This window comes from Mustelus asterias, chromosome 28 (assembly GCF_964213995.1).
Source record: "Mustelus asterias chromosome 28, sMusAst1.hap1.1, whole genome shotgun sequence".
Classification (NCBI taxonomy): domain Eukaryota; kingdom Metazoa; phylum Chordata; class Chondrichthyes; order Carcharhiniformes; family Triakidae; genus Mustelus; species Mustelus asterias.
The window spans coordinates 6,547,583-6,564,124 of NC_135828.1; the positions used below are offsets into that span (position 1 = coordinate 6,547,583).

General features: G+C 50.2%; 1 protein-coding gene across 1 annotated transcript in view; it reads right to left on the bottom strand.

The window, feature by feature from the left end:
• Positions 1-9,724, bottom strand: part of LOC144480118 (protein transport protein Sec24B-like) — a 48,513-nt gene extending 38,789 nt beyond the window's left edge. The window contains exons 1-4 of the mRNA XM_078199265.1: positions 9,703-9,724; positions 8,255-8,419; positions 2,197-2,309; positions 643-818 (exon numbers count right to left, since the gene is read on the bottom strand). Of these exons, the coding sequence (XP_078055391.1) occupies positions 643-818; positions 2,197-2,309; positions 8,255-8,419; positions 9,703-9,724 (476 nt within the window). The remainder of the gene's footprint in view (positions 1-642; positions 819-2,196; positions 2,310-8,254; positions 8,420-9,702) is intronic.
• Positions 9,725-16,542: the final 6,818 nt, after the last annotated feature.

Sequence of the window (16,542 nt, forward strand, 5' to 3'; positions counted from 1 at the left end):
CTCTAGATTGGTAGCACGGCGGCACAGTGGTTAGCGCTGCTGCTTCACAGCACCAGGGACCCAGGTTCTATTCTGGCCTCGGGTCACCGTCTGCGTGGAGTTTGCACATTCTCCCCCCTGTCTGAGTGGGTTTCCTCCGGGTGCTCCGGTTTCCTCCCACACTCCAAAGATGTGTGGGTTAGATGGATTGGCCATGCTAAATTGCCCCTTAGTGTCAGGGAGTTTAGCAGGGTAAATATGAGGGTTTACGGGGATAGGGCCTGGGTGGGATTGTTGTCAGTGCAGACTCGATGGGCAGAATGGCCTTGCTCTGCACAGTAGCCTTTCAATTCCAAGATGGCGCTGGAACGAGGCGACTTCTTGCAAGCTGTGCCCAGCCTACCTTCTAATTCTATCTTTTACTCTCGTTCTACACTTCTGAAACTTCATTCTAACTCTTTTGTGACTGTAACACTACATTCTGCACTCTCTCATTTCCTTCTCTATGAACGGTATGCTCTGACTGTAAAGCGCGCAAGAAACAATACTTTTCACTGTATGTTAATACATGTGACAATAATAAATCAAATCAAATCAAATCAAGAAGGGATTGTCTGATTCTATGTTGCTGTACTGTGCGCAGAGAGGCCGTGTGGTTCTTACTCCGAGCAGCAGTTCAGCTTCCGGAGGTGAGTGCTCAGGTTTGACTCAGGTGCCGTGGCTGGCTCTGCCCGTGGGACATCCCTCTGTTGCAGGAGGTTGATCGGGCACAGGTTGGGTGCCTGCTGCAGGTTCAGGTTGGTCGCCGAGTCTCGCGGCTGCTCCATGCAGACTGTCTCCTGTCAGGACAACAGATACAATCATTGCACAGGACGCTGGGAAAAGACAGGGAAATGGGAGCAGGGTCTTTATACATATCCATTCTTGGGATGTCACTGGCATTCACTGCCCATTAAAGTTAAAGTTTATTTATTAGTTACAAGTAAGGCTTACATTAACACTGCAATGAAGTTACTGTGAAAATCCCCTAGCCGCCACACTCCGACATTTGATCGGGTCAATGCACCTAACCAGCACATCTTTCAGATTGTGGGAGGAAACTGGAGCACCCCGGGGGAAACCCACGCAGACACGGGGAGAACGTGCAAACTCCACAGAGACAGTGACCCAAGCCGGGAATCGAACCTGGGATCCTGGCGCTGTGAGGCAGCAGTGCTAACCACTGTGCCACCATGCCGCCTACTGCTTGCCACTCGAGAAGGTGGTGCTGTGATGGTCTCTTTCTCATACCAGCTTGACCGTGGCAGAGATTTGGGCTGGGAAAGATTGAACGATTATCAGTTGGGCTCACAATGTGGCTCACTTATTCTTGCTAGAAGCTGCATACGTTCAGATGCAAAGACCTTTCCTCTGCAGCAAAGGAACATGGTGTGGAGATGCCGGCGTTGGATTGGGTGAACACAGTAAGAAGTCTCACAACACCAGGTTAAAGTCCAACAGGTTTATTTGGTAGCAAACATGTCCAGGCCTTGCTCCTTTTTTGAACTAAATCGGGTTACAATTGTTCCAGCCTCACAGCGCCTGGGGCCCGGGTTCGATTCCCGGCTTGGGTCACTGTTTGTGTGGAGTCTGCACGTTCTCCCCGTGTCTGCGTGGGTTTCCTCCAGGTGTTCCGGTTTCCTCCCACAGTCTGAAAGACGTGCTGGTTAGGTGCATTGGCAGTGCTAAATGCTCCCCCAGTGTTACCCGAATAGGTGTCGGACTAGGGGATTTGCACAGTAACTTCATTGCAGTGTTAATGTAAGCCTACTTGTGACACTAATAAATAAATTAACCTTTAACTTTAATTAACTCAGTCTCTGGGGTGTTCCATGTGATGACCAGCCCCATGGCTGAGGCTGGAAGGGTCGCTGTATCCAGAAAGATGGGAGAGAAACAAAATTGGAAATAAAAATCGACTCACTTTCATTTGCTGTGTACTTGGTTAACACCCCACTCACTGCTTTAAGCACCCGCTCCCTCAGTCACCGGCACACTGTGGCTACAGTGCCCAGGATGCCCTCGCCAACTTGCCAAGGCTTCTCTGGCAGTACCTGCATAACCTCCCCACCCGACGGGTAAGGAGGTTAAGCAGGTACCGCCAGAGAAGGCTGAACCTGTGTGAGGTCAAGTGGCCTCCTCCTGTGCTGTGATTACCAATTGTGTGATTCTACCAACCTGTGCTGCCGGAATCCTCAGAGACTCCGTCCAGGACGACTTGTTCCGTGGACTTTGTCCTGGATGGGCGTGTGACTGAGATCCAATTGCCCCATCAGAACCTGAGTGATGAACTGGAAATGACAACAAGGAGAAGTTCAGCTGTTGTGCTGTGTGGTCACGGCTTTGTAACACTTCCGCACGGATCACTTACCGACCTTCACCAGCTCAGACCTGTGCTCGCACTTTATAAACTTCAAACATGGGTTAGAATGATGAGCAACTTTGAATTCAATAAAAATCTGAAATTAAAAGGCTGACGGTGACCACGAAACCATTGTTGATTGTCGGAAAAACCCATCTGGTTCACTAATGCCCTTTCGGGAAGGAAATCTGCCGTCCTTACCCGGTCTGGCCTACATGTGACTCCAGAGCCACAGCAATGTGGTTGACTCTTAACTGCCCTCTGAAATGGCTGAGCAAACCATTCCGTAAAGGCAACTTGGGATGGGTAACAAATGCTGGTCCAGCCGGCAACACCCACATCCTGTGAATAAATTTTTTAAGAATCATAGAATCCCTACAGTGCAGAAGGAGGCCATTCAGCCCATCGAGCCTGGACCGGCCACAATCCCACCCAGCCCCGATCCCCGTAACCCCTTGTACTTGCCCTGCTTATCCCCCTAACCTACACATCTTGGGACACTGAGGGAGAATTTAGCATGGCCAATCCACCTAACCAGCACGTCTTTCGGACTGTGGGAGGAAACCGGAGCACCCGGAGGAAACCCACGCAGACACGGGGAGAACGTGCAGACTCCGCACACACAGTGACCCGAGGCTGGGAATTGAACCCGGATCCCTGGTTCTGACAGGCAGCAGTGCCAACCACTGTGCCACCGTGCCGCCCCAAATCCAAAATCCGTCCAACGTGTCAATCAACTGAATAAATAAACAAAGCAATCATCAGGACATTAAAAGAATCTAATTATGATCTTGTCACAGAGTCTCAATTAACATTCAATAACAGTTCTGAGAATATATCCAATCGTCAGAACCCAGGAGCAAGAATGAGAGCAGGTTTAGAGTGCGGCGGAGAGCAAACAGCGGGTGTGGCATTGAGGACTGAGGAAGGATGGGCCAAAGGAGCAAGCAGACAGGGAACAGACAGACTAGGAGCGAGCAGACAGCAGACAGGGAGCAGACAGACTGGGAGTGAGCAGACAGCAGACAGGGAGCAGACAGACTGGGAGCGAGCAGACAGCAGACAGACAGTAGTGAGCAGACAAGGTGCAGACAGACAGGAACAAGCAGGGAGCAGACAGACTGGGAGCGAGCAGACAGCAGACAGGGAGCAGACAGACTGGGAGCGAGCAGACAGGAGACAGGGAGCAGACAGACTGGGAGCGAGCAGACAGCAGACAGGGAGCAGACAGACTGGGAGTAAGCAGGGAGCAAGAATAAACTGGGAGTGACCAGGGATAGACTTGGAGCAGACAGAAAAGAGTGAGCAGACAGCAGACAGATTGGGAGTGAGCGGAAAGCACAGAGAGCAGGAGCAAGCAGTATAAGAAATAACCTGCTCTATCTGGTCTATTCCGTGATGTCCTTAGAAACAGGTTGTTGCCGATGCATTATTTCTGAAGGGCAGCGATTGTTGCTATGTAGACAATGTAAGAACCAGTCTGCACCTAGGAAGGTCCCAAGTCTCTGCTGTGGGGTTTAGATATAACTTGCTGACTCAGAGATGAGCGTCTTACTGATTCAACTAAGCCCGATAAAGGGGGAGGGAGATAAAGCAGCAGAGAGATCGACGGATAAAGAGAGAGAGAGGGAGGTAAATAGATCAATGCACTCTGCAGCATGTACTAGGATGCCCCTAATGGAAGAAGGAAAACGCTACAAAGACACTCTGAAACTTTTCTTGAAGTGCGGCAGCATTGACATTTACAACTGGGAGACGCTTACTACCAATCGTTCATTGTGGCTACAACATGGCTGTCAAGCTGCATCACACTTTTAGTGTGAAGCTTCACAGCGCCAGGGACCTGGGTTCGATTCCCGGCTTGGGTCGCTGTCTGTGTGGAGTTTGCACGTTCTCCCCGTGTCTGCGTGGGTTTCCTCCGGGTGCTCCGGTTTCCACCCACATTCTGAAAGACGTGCTGGTTAGGGTGCATTGACCCGAACAGGCGCTGGAGTGTGGCAACTAGGGGAATTTCACAGTAACTTCATTGCAGTGTTAATGTAAGCCTACTTGTGACTAATAAGTAAACTTTACTTTATCTTACCTACCGTCCACGCCACCTTCCTGCTGCAGCGGGGTTGGAGAATTTGGCAGCCAGCCAAATCTCCATTCACTGGGGCAGGGTGGGAAAATCCTGCCGCTGTGAACAGTGGTAAGATTCCAGCCTTTGTGTCCAAACCCCTGAACGGTGCGGCAGAATAGGAAGCAAATCCTGTACTCCGGATTCCCACTGCCTTGTGGGATGTCCTGCCCCATGTGTCCAAAGATCGGTGGATCGAGAATTGGCCTGTTCAGCTACACCAAGACCCGTGGCAGAAACTCACAAGCTTGAGAATGCATCGTCCTCGAATCGAGAGACAGCAGTCGAATAATAATCGGCGTCACAGCCAGAAGGCAAGTGGGAATAGGAGTACCCATCTAGATTGAGAGAAGGCATGGTGGCACAGTGGTTAGCACTGCTGCCTCACAGTGCCAGGGACCCGGGTTCAATTCCTGGCTTGGATCACTATCCGTGTAGAATTTGCACGTTCTCCCCGTGTCTGCGTGGGTTCCCTCCGGGTGCTCCAGTTTCCTCCGACAGTCCAAAGATGTGTGTGTCAGGTTGATTGGCCATGCTAAATTGACCCTAGTGTCAGGGGGATTAGCAGGGTAAATATGTAAGGTTATAGGGATATGGCCTGGATGGGATTGTTAATGCAGGCTCGATGGGCCAAATGGCCTCCTTCTGCACTGTAGGGATTCGATGATCCTGAGAGAAAAGAGATGTTCAATGTAATAGACTGCACAGCCTTTTTAGTCATCTTAAAAACCTTTTGTTGATGTTTTGTTTGCACTTCAGTCCCACGCTCCTGATCTACGGACACCCGGTGCGGAGTGGGGGGGGAAGGAGGAGGGCCTCCTCGTGACCTGCTCTTAGGCTTGGCAAAACTTGCCATTAACAGGTCCAGGCAGCAGGCAAGCGAGGGGGTCGTCCGACCATCTGTCTGCCCCTCTGCCACGGCTACATTCACGGCCGGGTGTCCCTGGAAAGGGAGCATGCGGTGTTCGAGAGCACTGTTGATGCATTCCGTGCCCGCTGGGCAGCGCAGGAGCTGGAGTGCATTATCGACCCCTTTAACCACGTTTTAGTTTGATGTTTTAAGTTTCCTTTCTACTTTGTCTTATGTTTCGGGCGGGCCCCTTCTTTTTGGGAGTTGCCCCTTTTAACTTGTCCCTCAGTTAATTTAATTTAATTGTTTTGCCAAAAAGATTGAAAAGGGTGGCACGGTGGCACAGTGGTTAGCACTGCTGCCTCACAGCGCCAGGGACTTGGGTTCATTCCTGGCTTGGGTCACTGTCTGTGTGGAGCTTGCACATTCTCCCCGTGTCTGCGTGGGTTTCCTCCCACAGTCCAATGATGTGTGGGTTAGGTGCCTTGGGCCATGCTAAATTCTCCCTCAGTGTGCCTGAACAGGCGCCAGAGTGTGGCAACTAGGGGATTTTCACAGTAACTTCATTGCAGTGTTAATGTAAGCCTTACTTGTGACTAATAAATAAACTTTAACTTTAATTTTGTTTGCAACCTAAGACCAATCCTATTGTGGGGGATACTGATATCATAGAAATCATAGAAACCCTACAGTGCAGAAGGAGGCCATTCGGCCCATCGAGTCTGCACCGACCACAATCCCACCCAGGCCCTACCCCCACATATTTACCCGCTAATCCCTCTAATCCCTACACATCCCAGGACACTAAGGGGCAATTTTTTTTTAACCTGGCCAATCAACCTAACCCGCACATCTTTGGACTGTGGGAGGAAACCGGAGCACCCGGAGGAAACCCACGCAGACACGAGGAGAATGTGCAAACTCCACACAGACAGTGACCCGAGCCGGGAATCGAACCCGGGACCCTGGAGCTGTGAAGCAGCAGTGCTAACCACTGTGCCACCGTGCCGCCCAGGTATAAAAAAAAGAGAGAATAGAGATGGAGCTGTTCAAACTTGCTAGAGTCCTAAATTTAATCACATAATCGGAATCTTAATGTGCGTTAACGTCGGTAACTGGCCATAACAATGGAAGCAGAAACTATATCAGACATGTTGGCTATACCTTGTATCAGGTGTGAATATTGGGTATTGTCCAGACAATGGACATACCCGAGCAGTATCACTTCAATATTTGAGGTTGTTAAGGTCACCCTATTCCTTTTTAACCGTGAACAGTTAAACCATCAAGACAGCCATTATGCCAAGTCTGAAGATAGTCAAGAAGGCATACGGCACGCTTGCCTTCATCGGCCGGGGTATTGAGTTTAAAAATTGGCAAGTCATGTTGCAGCTTTATAGAACCTTAGTTAGGCCGCACTTGGAATACAGTGTTCAATTCTGGTCGCCACACTACCAGAAGGATGTGCAGGCTTTGGAGAGGGTACAGAAAAGATTTACCAGGATGTTGCCTGGTATGGAGGGCATTAGCCATGAGGAGAGGTTGGAGAAACTTGGTTTGTTCGCACTGGAGCGACGGAGATTGAGGGGAGACCTGATAGAAGTCTACAAGATTATGAGAGGCATGGACAGAGTGGATAGTCAGAAGCTTTTTCCCAGGGTGGAAGAGGTTTAAGGTGCGAGGGGCAAGGAGATGTACGAGGCAGATTTTTTACACAGAGTGTAGTGGGTGCCTGGAACTCGTTGCCGGGGGAGGTAGTGGAAGCGGATACGGTAGTGGCTTTTCAGGGGCATCTTGACAAGTACATGAATAGGATGGGAATAGATGGATATGGTCCCCGGAAGGGTAGGGGGTTTTAGTTAAGTTGGGCAGCATGGTCGGTGCAGGCTTGGAGGGCCAAAGGGCCTGTTCCTATGCTGTAATTTTCTTTGTTCTTTGTTCTGGAGGTTGGACAAGAAGGAACTCACTTCAATATACATTCTGGGATAACTCACAATGAAAGAGTGCACATTATCAGGTAACAATCCCTCGTAAACTCAGAGCTTGCTGCACAGTCAGTAGTCCAACCTCGCGAGAGGCCACGTTTGACCACTCTGGGTCCGCGGGAAATCAGATGATATAAATCCAACCTAACACTATTGGTGTCTGAGCAGTAAACTTACATTTAGACAACACACTTGAGACTGAATCACCAGGAGTTATTTCACTGTGTCTCAAAGAATTGGAGCAGAGAAGACTGAGGGGCGACCTGATCGAGGTGTTCAGGATTATGAGGGGCATGGACAGGGTGGATAGGGAGCAGCTGTTCCCCTTAGTTGAAGGGTCAGTTACGAGGGGACACAAGTTAAAAGTGAGGGGTGGGGGGGGGGGTTTAGGAAGGATTTGAGAAAAATCTTTTTTCCCCAGAGGGCGGAATGCGCTGCTTGGGAGGGTGGTGGAGGCGGGATGCCTCACATCCTTTAAAAAGTACCTGGATGAGTAGTTGGCACATCATAACATTCAGAGCAATGGGCCAAGTGCTGGCAAGTGGGATTAGGGGGGCAGGTCAGGGCGTTTCATGCATCGGTGCAGACTCGATGGGCCGAAGGGCCTCTTCTGCACTGTAGGATTCTGTGATTCCCTAACATGAGTTTAGTGTGTGAGAGAGCGATTGAACAGAATGTATTATACAGCAGTCTGAAGCAAGCTTTGCACTAGTTGTATCCGACCTCCCCCTTCCCCAACTCCACTCCCCCGGTAGATTAAAGCTATCCGATAGTCATACTGATTTCAGACAGTGTTGGCGCATGAAACAGATACTCTGTCCATAAACAGTGCAGGTGGCAGAATTTTAATTAGAACAGTGCGGCATCAATCATTTATACCAGGCGCCGCTTGTATCATTTCCCTCACCGCAATAACCTACTCACTTGCCTCTCGTTGGCATAGCTACGGAAATAATAACAGGCGCAGCAACAAACACGGAGGAGCCTCAGGGCAGCCTGCACAGGAGAACTACAATGCATCAGCGTGTCGCATGATCTGTCACTCAGGCGGTGATCAGTGGCAGCGGACTCCAGTGTGGTTTGGGCTGAAGGGAACGACTTGAAAGTGTTGTCATGGAAAGAACTTTTGATTTTGAACAAAGAATAATACAGCACAGGAACAGGCCCTTCGGCCCACCAAGCCTGCACCGATAGCAGTTTCTATCCCTCTGTTCGCCTCTCGTTCATGTCTCTATCAAGATACACTGTGAACATTGCTAATGTCCCTGCTTCCACCACCTCCACTGGCAGAGCGTTCCAGGCACCCACCACCCTCTGTGTGTAAAACTTTCTCCGCACGCCTCCCCTAATCTTACCCCCTCCCACCTTAAACGTGTGCCCTCTTGCAGTCGATTCTTCCACCCTGGGAAAAAAACCTCTGACAATCCACCCTATCCATGCCTCTCATAACTTTATAGACTTCTATTAGGTCGCCCCGCCACCTCCATCTTTCCAGTGAAAACAATCTGAGTTTATCTAACCTCTCCTCATACCTAAAACCCTCCAGACCAGGCAACATCCTGGTGAACCTTCTTTGCAACCCTCTCCAAAGCTTCTACATCCTTCTCGCAGTGTGGTGACCAGAACTGCACGCAATATTCCAAATGCGGCCTAACTAAAGGCTTGACTTGATTTGATTTACTATTGTCACATGTGTTGGGATACAGTGAGAAGTTGTTTCTTGCGCGCTATACAGACAAAGCATACCGTTCATAGAGTACATGGGGGAGAAGGAAAGGAAAGGGTGCAGAATGATCAGTGAAGTACTTTTTAACAAGGTAGACTTGGCTGCAATGTAGGAAATGCGGCAGCCAATTTGCACAAAACCAGCTCCCACAAACAGCAATGTGAGAATGACCAGATCATTGTTTTTTTTAATATTGGGGACTGTCAGGAATTGTTACATCACATAAAGCAGCACAGTGGTTAGCACTGCTGCCTCACAGCGCCAGGGACCCGGGTTCAATTCTGGTCTCATCTGACTGTTTGTGTGGAGTTTGTACGTTCTCCCCATGTCTGCGTGGGTTTCTTCCGGGTGCTCCAGTTTCCTCCCACAGTCTGAAAGATGTGCGGGTTAGGTGCATTGGCCGTGCTAAATTGCTCCTTAGTATCAGGGAGACTAAATAGGTGGTGCTACGGGGATAGGGCCTGGGTGGGATTGCTGTTGGTGCACATCCAATGGGCCGAATGGCCACCTTCTGCACTATAGGGATTCATAGAATAGAGTTCATAGAATCCCCACAGTGCAGAAAGAGGCCATTTGGCCCATCGAGTTTGCACCGACCACAATCCCACCCAGGCCCCCAACCCATAACCCCATGCATTTTACCTGAGCTAGTCTCCCCTCCCATCCTCCCCCAACACTAAGAGGCAATTTAGCATGGCCAGTCCACCTAACCTGTACATCCTTGGAGTGTGGGAGTGTGGTGAACCATCGTTGGTTCCCACTGGATAGTGCTGAGCCAGGGGCTGGCCAGGACTACAAGGATGTACATATGTTACTGTTGGATTGTGCTATTGTTGCTGTTGGGTTAGGGTGGGGTTGTTACACCTTTGTACTGTAGTGTTGTGGCACATCCCAGTCGGGCTCCGCCTCCTGGGAGAGGTATAAGAGTCCCTGCTCTGGCCGGGACCCCTTCAGTCTGGGATAGTGTATATAAGTTCTGGTAGCTTCATTAACAGTAAATAAAAGCCTTTCATTTACTGAGCTTCAAGCCTCGTGTCTGAATAGCGCATCAATTTTATTTACTGCCGTTAAACTCTCGTCGGAAAAAAAAAGAGAGAGAGTATGGAGCAAATTCCCAAGCCGGAACGCCTTACACTAGATCCACGTGCGGTGGGCGCTTCTAACACCTTCGACCACTGGCTGAAGTGTTTCGAAGACTACCTGGCAGCCTCCGCAGCGGTCACCACAGATGATGACAGACTCCGGGTCCTCCATGCGAGGGTAAGCGACACTGTCTACCTCGCGATCCGTGCGGCCACTAATTACCCTAAGGCCCTCGAGCTTCTAAAGAAGCGCTATACCAAACCACCTAACGAGATACACGCTCGTTACCTCCTAGCCACTCGACGACGGCAGTCTGGCGAAACGATGGAGGACTATGCCAATGAGCTCCTACAGCTAGCCAGGTCCCGACCACACCCTCCTTGTTCCAGAATCTTGTGCCAGGCTGCAAGCCCATCGCGACTAAAAGTAGGCGTTACAGCACTGAGGATCGGATCTTCATTAGATCTGAGGTTCAGTGGCTCCTCAAAGAAAGGATCATACAACCCAGTGTTAGTCCGTGGAGAGCACAGGTCGTGGTGGTCAAGAGCGGGAACAAACCCCGGATGGTCATTGACTACAGTCAGACCATTAACCGATATACGCAGCTGGATGCGTATCCCCTCCCGCGCATATCTGATATGGTCAATCAGATTGCGCAGTACCGGGTGTTCTCCACCATAGACCTCAAGTCTGCCTACCACCAACTCCCCATTCGCCCAGAGGACCGACAATACACGGCTTTTGAGGCGGATGGTCGCTTGTATCATTTTCTCAGGGTTCCCTTTGGTGTCACCAATGGGGTCTCGGTCTTCCAGCGTGCTATGGACCGAATGGTGGACCAGAATGGGCTGCGGGCTACCTTCCCGTACCTGGGTAATGTCACCATCTGCGGCCATGACCAGCAGGACCACGACACAAACCTCCTGAACTTCTTACGCACTGCATCTCGCCTGAACTTGACCTACAACAGGGAGAAGTGTGTGTTTCGTACGCGCCGTTTAGCCATCCTAGGATACGTGGTGGAAAACAGGGTCATTGGCCCTGATCCAGACCGTATGCGCCCCCTTGCTGAACTTCCCTTACCTACTAGTGCAAAAGCACTGAGAAGATGCTTAGGCTTCTTCTCTTATTATGCGCAGTGGGTTCCCAACTACGCGGACAAAGCCCGTCCGCTCATTAAGTCCACAACTTTTCCCCTAACGCCAGAGGCCCGATTGGCCTTCAATAAATTGAAAGCCGACATCGCGAAAGCCACGATGCACGCTGTTGACGAGTCCATCCCCTTTCAGGTGGAGAGCGATGCATCTGATTTCGCCCTGGCCGCTACACTTAACCAGGTGGGCAGGCCCGTCGCATTTTTTTCCCGCACCCTCCAAGGCCCCGAAATTCGGCATTCAGCGGTGGAAAAGGAGGCCCAGGCCATTGTGGAGGCCGTCAGACACTGGCGCCATTACTTGGCGGGAAAACGGTTCACCCTGATCACGGACCAGCGGTCCGTGGCGTTCATGTTTAACAACACGCAGAGGGGCAAGATCAAGAATGACAAGATCTTGCGGTGGAGAATTGAACTCTCCACCTATAACTACGATATCATGTATCGTCCAGGGAAACTCAATGAGCCCTCGGATGCCCTCTCGCGTGGAACATGCGCTAGTATTCAGGAGGACCGTTTGCAGGCTCTCCATAATGATCTGTGCCATCCTGGGGTCACTCGGCTCTACCACTTTGTAAAAGCCCGCAACCTGCCTTACTCGGTGGAGGACGTCAGGTCGGTAACAAGGAGCTGTCGGATTTGCGCGGAATGCAAACCGCACTTTTACCGACCTGACCGGGCACATTTAGTCAAGGCCACTCGTCCCTTCGAGAGACTGAGTGTTGATTTTAAGGGCCCCCTTCCCTCAACAGATCGGAACGTGTACTTTCTCAATATCATCGATGAGTACTCTCGGTTCCCTTTTGTTGTTCCCTGTTCGGATACATCCGCTGCCACGGTGATCAAGGCATTCCGTGATCTTTTTACCCTGTTCGGGTACCCCAGCTACATCCATAGCGACAGGGGCTCGTCGTTCATGAGCGATAACTTGAGGCAATTCCTCCTCTCATACGGGATTGCCTCTAGTAGGACCACGAGTTACAACCCCAGGGGTAATGGACAGGTGGAACGCGAGAATGCTACAGTCTGGAAGGCTGTCTTACTGGCGTTGAAGTCAAAAGGTCTTCCAGTCTCCTGTTGGCAAGAGGTGCTCCCTGATGCGCTCCATTCTATTCGCTCCCTCCTGTGTACGGCAACCAATGCTACTCCCCACGAGAGGATGTTCTCATTCCCTCGGAAGTCTTCCTCGGGGACCTCATTACCATCTTGGTTGACGTACTCAGGACCCGTCCTCCTGCGGCGACATGTAAGGGCCCGCAAGTCCGACCCGTTGGTCGAGCAGGTCCATCTCCTCCACGCCAACCCTCAGTATGCCTATGTGGCATACCCTGACGGGCGAGAGGACACGGTCTCGATCCGAGACCTGGCGCCAGCAGGGGACGTAGCAACCCCTGTCGCTCCCATACCCCCAGTAACAAACCCATTATCTCTTATTTCTTCCCCAGACACGGCACGGGCAGCATCGGGACCATTGCTTAACCATTTTACTCCCATGTACAGCTTGCCTGAGCCCAGAAGATGGTCGCCACCGCAGGGCGTGTCAGGATCCCCTGGACTACTGTCACCTCAGGGTCAACCGGCCTGTGAGTCCGTGGAAGAACAGCTGGACGCCGTTTTGGGGAGAACGCCACCGCCAGTGCCTACTCCGGTGTCACCGCCGGTATTGAGGAGGTCACAACGACGGTGCGGTCCCCCTGACCGTCTGAACTTATAGACTGCTGACATTTTATTCTGGTTTTTTGTACCCCGCCGGCCTTTGTTTTCAAAGGAGGGGTGAATGTGGTGAACCATCGTTGGTTCCCACTGGACAGTGCTGAGCCAGGGGCTGGCCAGGACTACAAGGATGTACATATGTTACTGTTGGATTGTGCTATTGTTGCTGTTGGGTTAGGGTGGGGTTGTTACACCTTTGTATTGTAGTGTTGTGGCACATCCCAGTCGGGCTCCGCCTCCTGGGAGAGGTATAAGAGTCCCTGCTCTGGCCGGGACCCCTTCAGTCTGGGATAGTGTATATAAGTTCTGGTAGCTTCATTAACAGTAAATAAAAGCCTTTCATTTACTGAGCTTCAAGCCTCGTGTCTGAATAGCGCATCAGGGAGGAAACCGGAGCACCCGGAGGAAACCCACGCAGACACAGGGAGAACGTGCAGACTCCACACAGACGGTGACCCAAGCTGGCGCTGTGAGGCAGCAGTGCTAACCACTGCGCCACCATGCCACCCCAAATTCTATGATAAAGCAAAAAGATTCTATGATAAGATAAAGGTTCTATGATAAAGCGAAAAATCGTAACTGTTGACAAAATGTAAAAGGGATGGGATGAAATCAGACACACTTTGCAAAGCGGGTGTGAATCTCCTCTATAGTGGAGTGGTTTACTCCTGCTCCTAATTTGCACGCTTGTAGTTAATATTTACCCATGTTGTAGCATCATACAACATTGAAAATGCCCACAGAAAGATCAGCACATTGAATGGAGCTCAGCGTCAAACAGTTCAGAATACGTGATAACTCAGAGTGAATTACCCTACAATTCACTTGTAAGTATTCACTTGTGGGGAGGCAGAGGCGTAATGCTATTGTCACTGGACTAGTAACCCAGAGACCTGTGTTCGAATTCCACCAGATGGTGAAATTTGAATTTTTAAAAAAAACCTGAAATTAAAAAGTCTAATGATTGTCGTGAAACCCATTTAGAACCATAAAATCCTTAGGGTGCAGAAGGAGGCCATTTGGCCCATTGAGTCTGAACCGACTCTCCAAAAGACCGGTATCCTCCCACAGTCTGAAAGATGTGCGGGTTAGGTGCATTGGCCGTGCTAAATTGCCCCTTAGTATCAGGGAGACTAAATAGGTGGTGCTACGGGGATAGGGCCTGGGTGGGATTGCTGTTGGTGCACATCCAATGGGCTGAATGGCCACCTTCTGCACTATAGGGATTCATAGAATAGAGTTCATAGAATCCCCACAGTGCAGAAAGAGGCCATTTGGCCCATCGAGTTTGCACCGACCACAATCCCACCCAGGCCCCCAACCCATAACCCCATGCATTTTACCTGAGCTAGTCTCCCCTCCCATCCTCCCCCAACACTAAGAGGCAATTTAGCATGGCCAGTCCACCTAACCTGTACATCCTTGGAGTGTGGGAGGAAACCGGAGTACCCGGAGGAAACCCATGCAGACACGGGGAGAATGTGCAGACTCCGCACAGACAGTCACCCAAGGCCAGAATTGAACCCGGGTCCCTGGTGCTGTGAGGCAGCAGTACTAACCACTGTGCTGCCCTAGTTCCTGAATTTTCTTTAGGGCAGGAAATCTGCCATCCTTACCCGGTCTGGCCTACATGTGACTCCAGATCCACAGCAATGTGGTTGTCCCTTCAAGGAATTAATAATAAATGCTGGCCCAGCCAGCGATGCCCACATCATGAAAGAATAAAACAACTAGCAAAGAACAATAAAGCACAGGAACAGCCCTTCAGCCCACCAGCTTTTGCCGATTCCTAATCTTTATTTAGACCCACTACTGATTGCCCATACATGGTTTCTAATCCTCTGCTCACCTCCCGTTGATGTGTCTATCGAGATACACCTTGAACGTTGCTAATGTGCCTGCTTCAACCACCTCCACTCGCAGTGCGTTCCAGGCATCCACCACCCTCTGTGTGAAAAACTTTCCCTGCACGTCTCCCCTCAATGTACCCCCCTCACTTTGAACATGTGCCCTCTTGTAGTTGACCTTTCCACCCTGGGAAAAAGCCTCTGACTATCCACCCTGTCAATGCCTCTCATCATTTTGTAGCCTTCTATCAAGTTGCCCCGAAGCCTCTGTCTTTCTAGTGAAAACAATCCAAACTTATCCAACCTCTCCTCATGCTAGGTGATGGTCCAGTGGTATTATCGCTAGACTATTAATCCAGAAACTCAGCTAATGTTCTGGGGATCCGGGTTCAAATCCCGCAACGGCTGTTGGCGAAATTTGAATTCAATAAAAAATATCTGGAATTAAGAATCTACTGATGACCACGAAACCATTGTCGATTGTCGCAAAAACCCATCTGGTTCACCAATGTCCTTTAGGGAAGGAAATCTGTTGTACTGACCTGGTCTGGCCTACATGTGACTCCAGACCCACAGCAGTGAGTGGTTGACTCTCAACTGCCCTCGGGCAACTAGAGATGGGCAATAAATGCTGGCCAGCCAATGGCGCCCATGTCCCATGAATGAATATAAAGAAATACCTAAAACCCTCCAGACTAGGCAACATCCTGGTAAACCTTCCTTGCACCCTCTCCAAAGCATCCACATCCTTCTGGTAGCGTGGCGATCAGGACTGCACGCAACATTCCAAATGTGGCCTAACCAAACTTTTATACAGCTGTGACATAAGAACATAAGGACTAGGAGCAGGAGTAGGCCATCTGGCCCCTCGAGCCTGCTCCGCCATTCAATAAGATCATGGCTGATCTTTTCGTGGACTCAGCTCCACTTACCCGCCCGCTCACCATAACCCTTAATTCCTTTACTGTTCAAAAATTTATCTATCCTTGCCTTAAAAACATTTAATGAGGTAGCCTCAACTGCTTCACTGGGCAGGGAATTCCACAGATTCACAACCCTTTGTGTGAAGAACAAAGAACAAAGAAAATTACAGCACAGGAACAGGCCCTCCGGCCTTCCAAGCCTGCACCGACCATGCTGCCAGACTGAACTAAAACCCCCTACCCTTCCAGGGACTACTTCCCTCTATTCCCATCCTATTCATGTACTTGTTGCTACTTTAATGATGCTATATTCATGTTGCCTGGTATGGAAATTCCTCCTCAACTCAATCCTAAATCTGCTTCCCCTTATTTTGAGGCCATGCCCCCTAGTTCTAGTTTCACCTGCCAGTGGAAACAATTTCCCTGCTTCTATCTTATCTATTCCCTTCATAATCTTATATGTTTCTATAAGATCTCCCCTCATTCTTCTGAATTCCAATGAGTATAGCCCCAGCCATAACTTGCCAACTCGATGCCCTGGCCAATGAAGGCAAGCATGCTATATGCCTTCTTGACCACCTTATCCACCTCTGTTGCCACTTTCAGCGATCTGTGGACCTGTACCCCTAGATCCCTCTGTACGTCAATACTCCGTAAGGTTCTGCCATTTACTGTGTAATTCACACCTGCATTTTATTTTCCAAAATGCATCAGCTCGCATTAAGTTCTCAAAAATCCTGTTAAAAGTTGGCAGCCAGTAAGT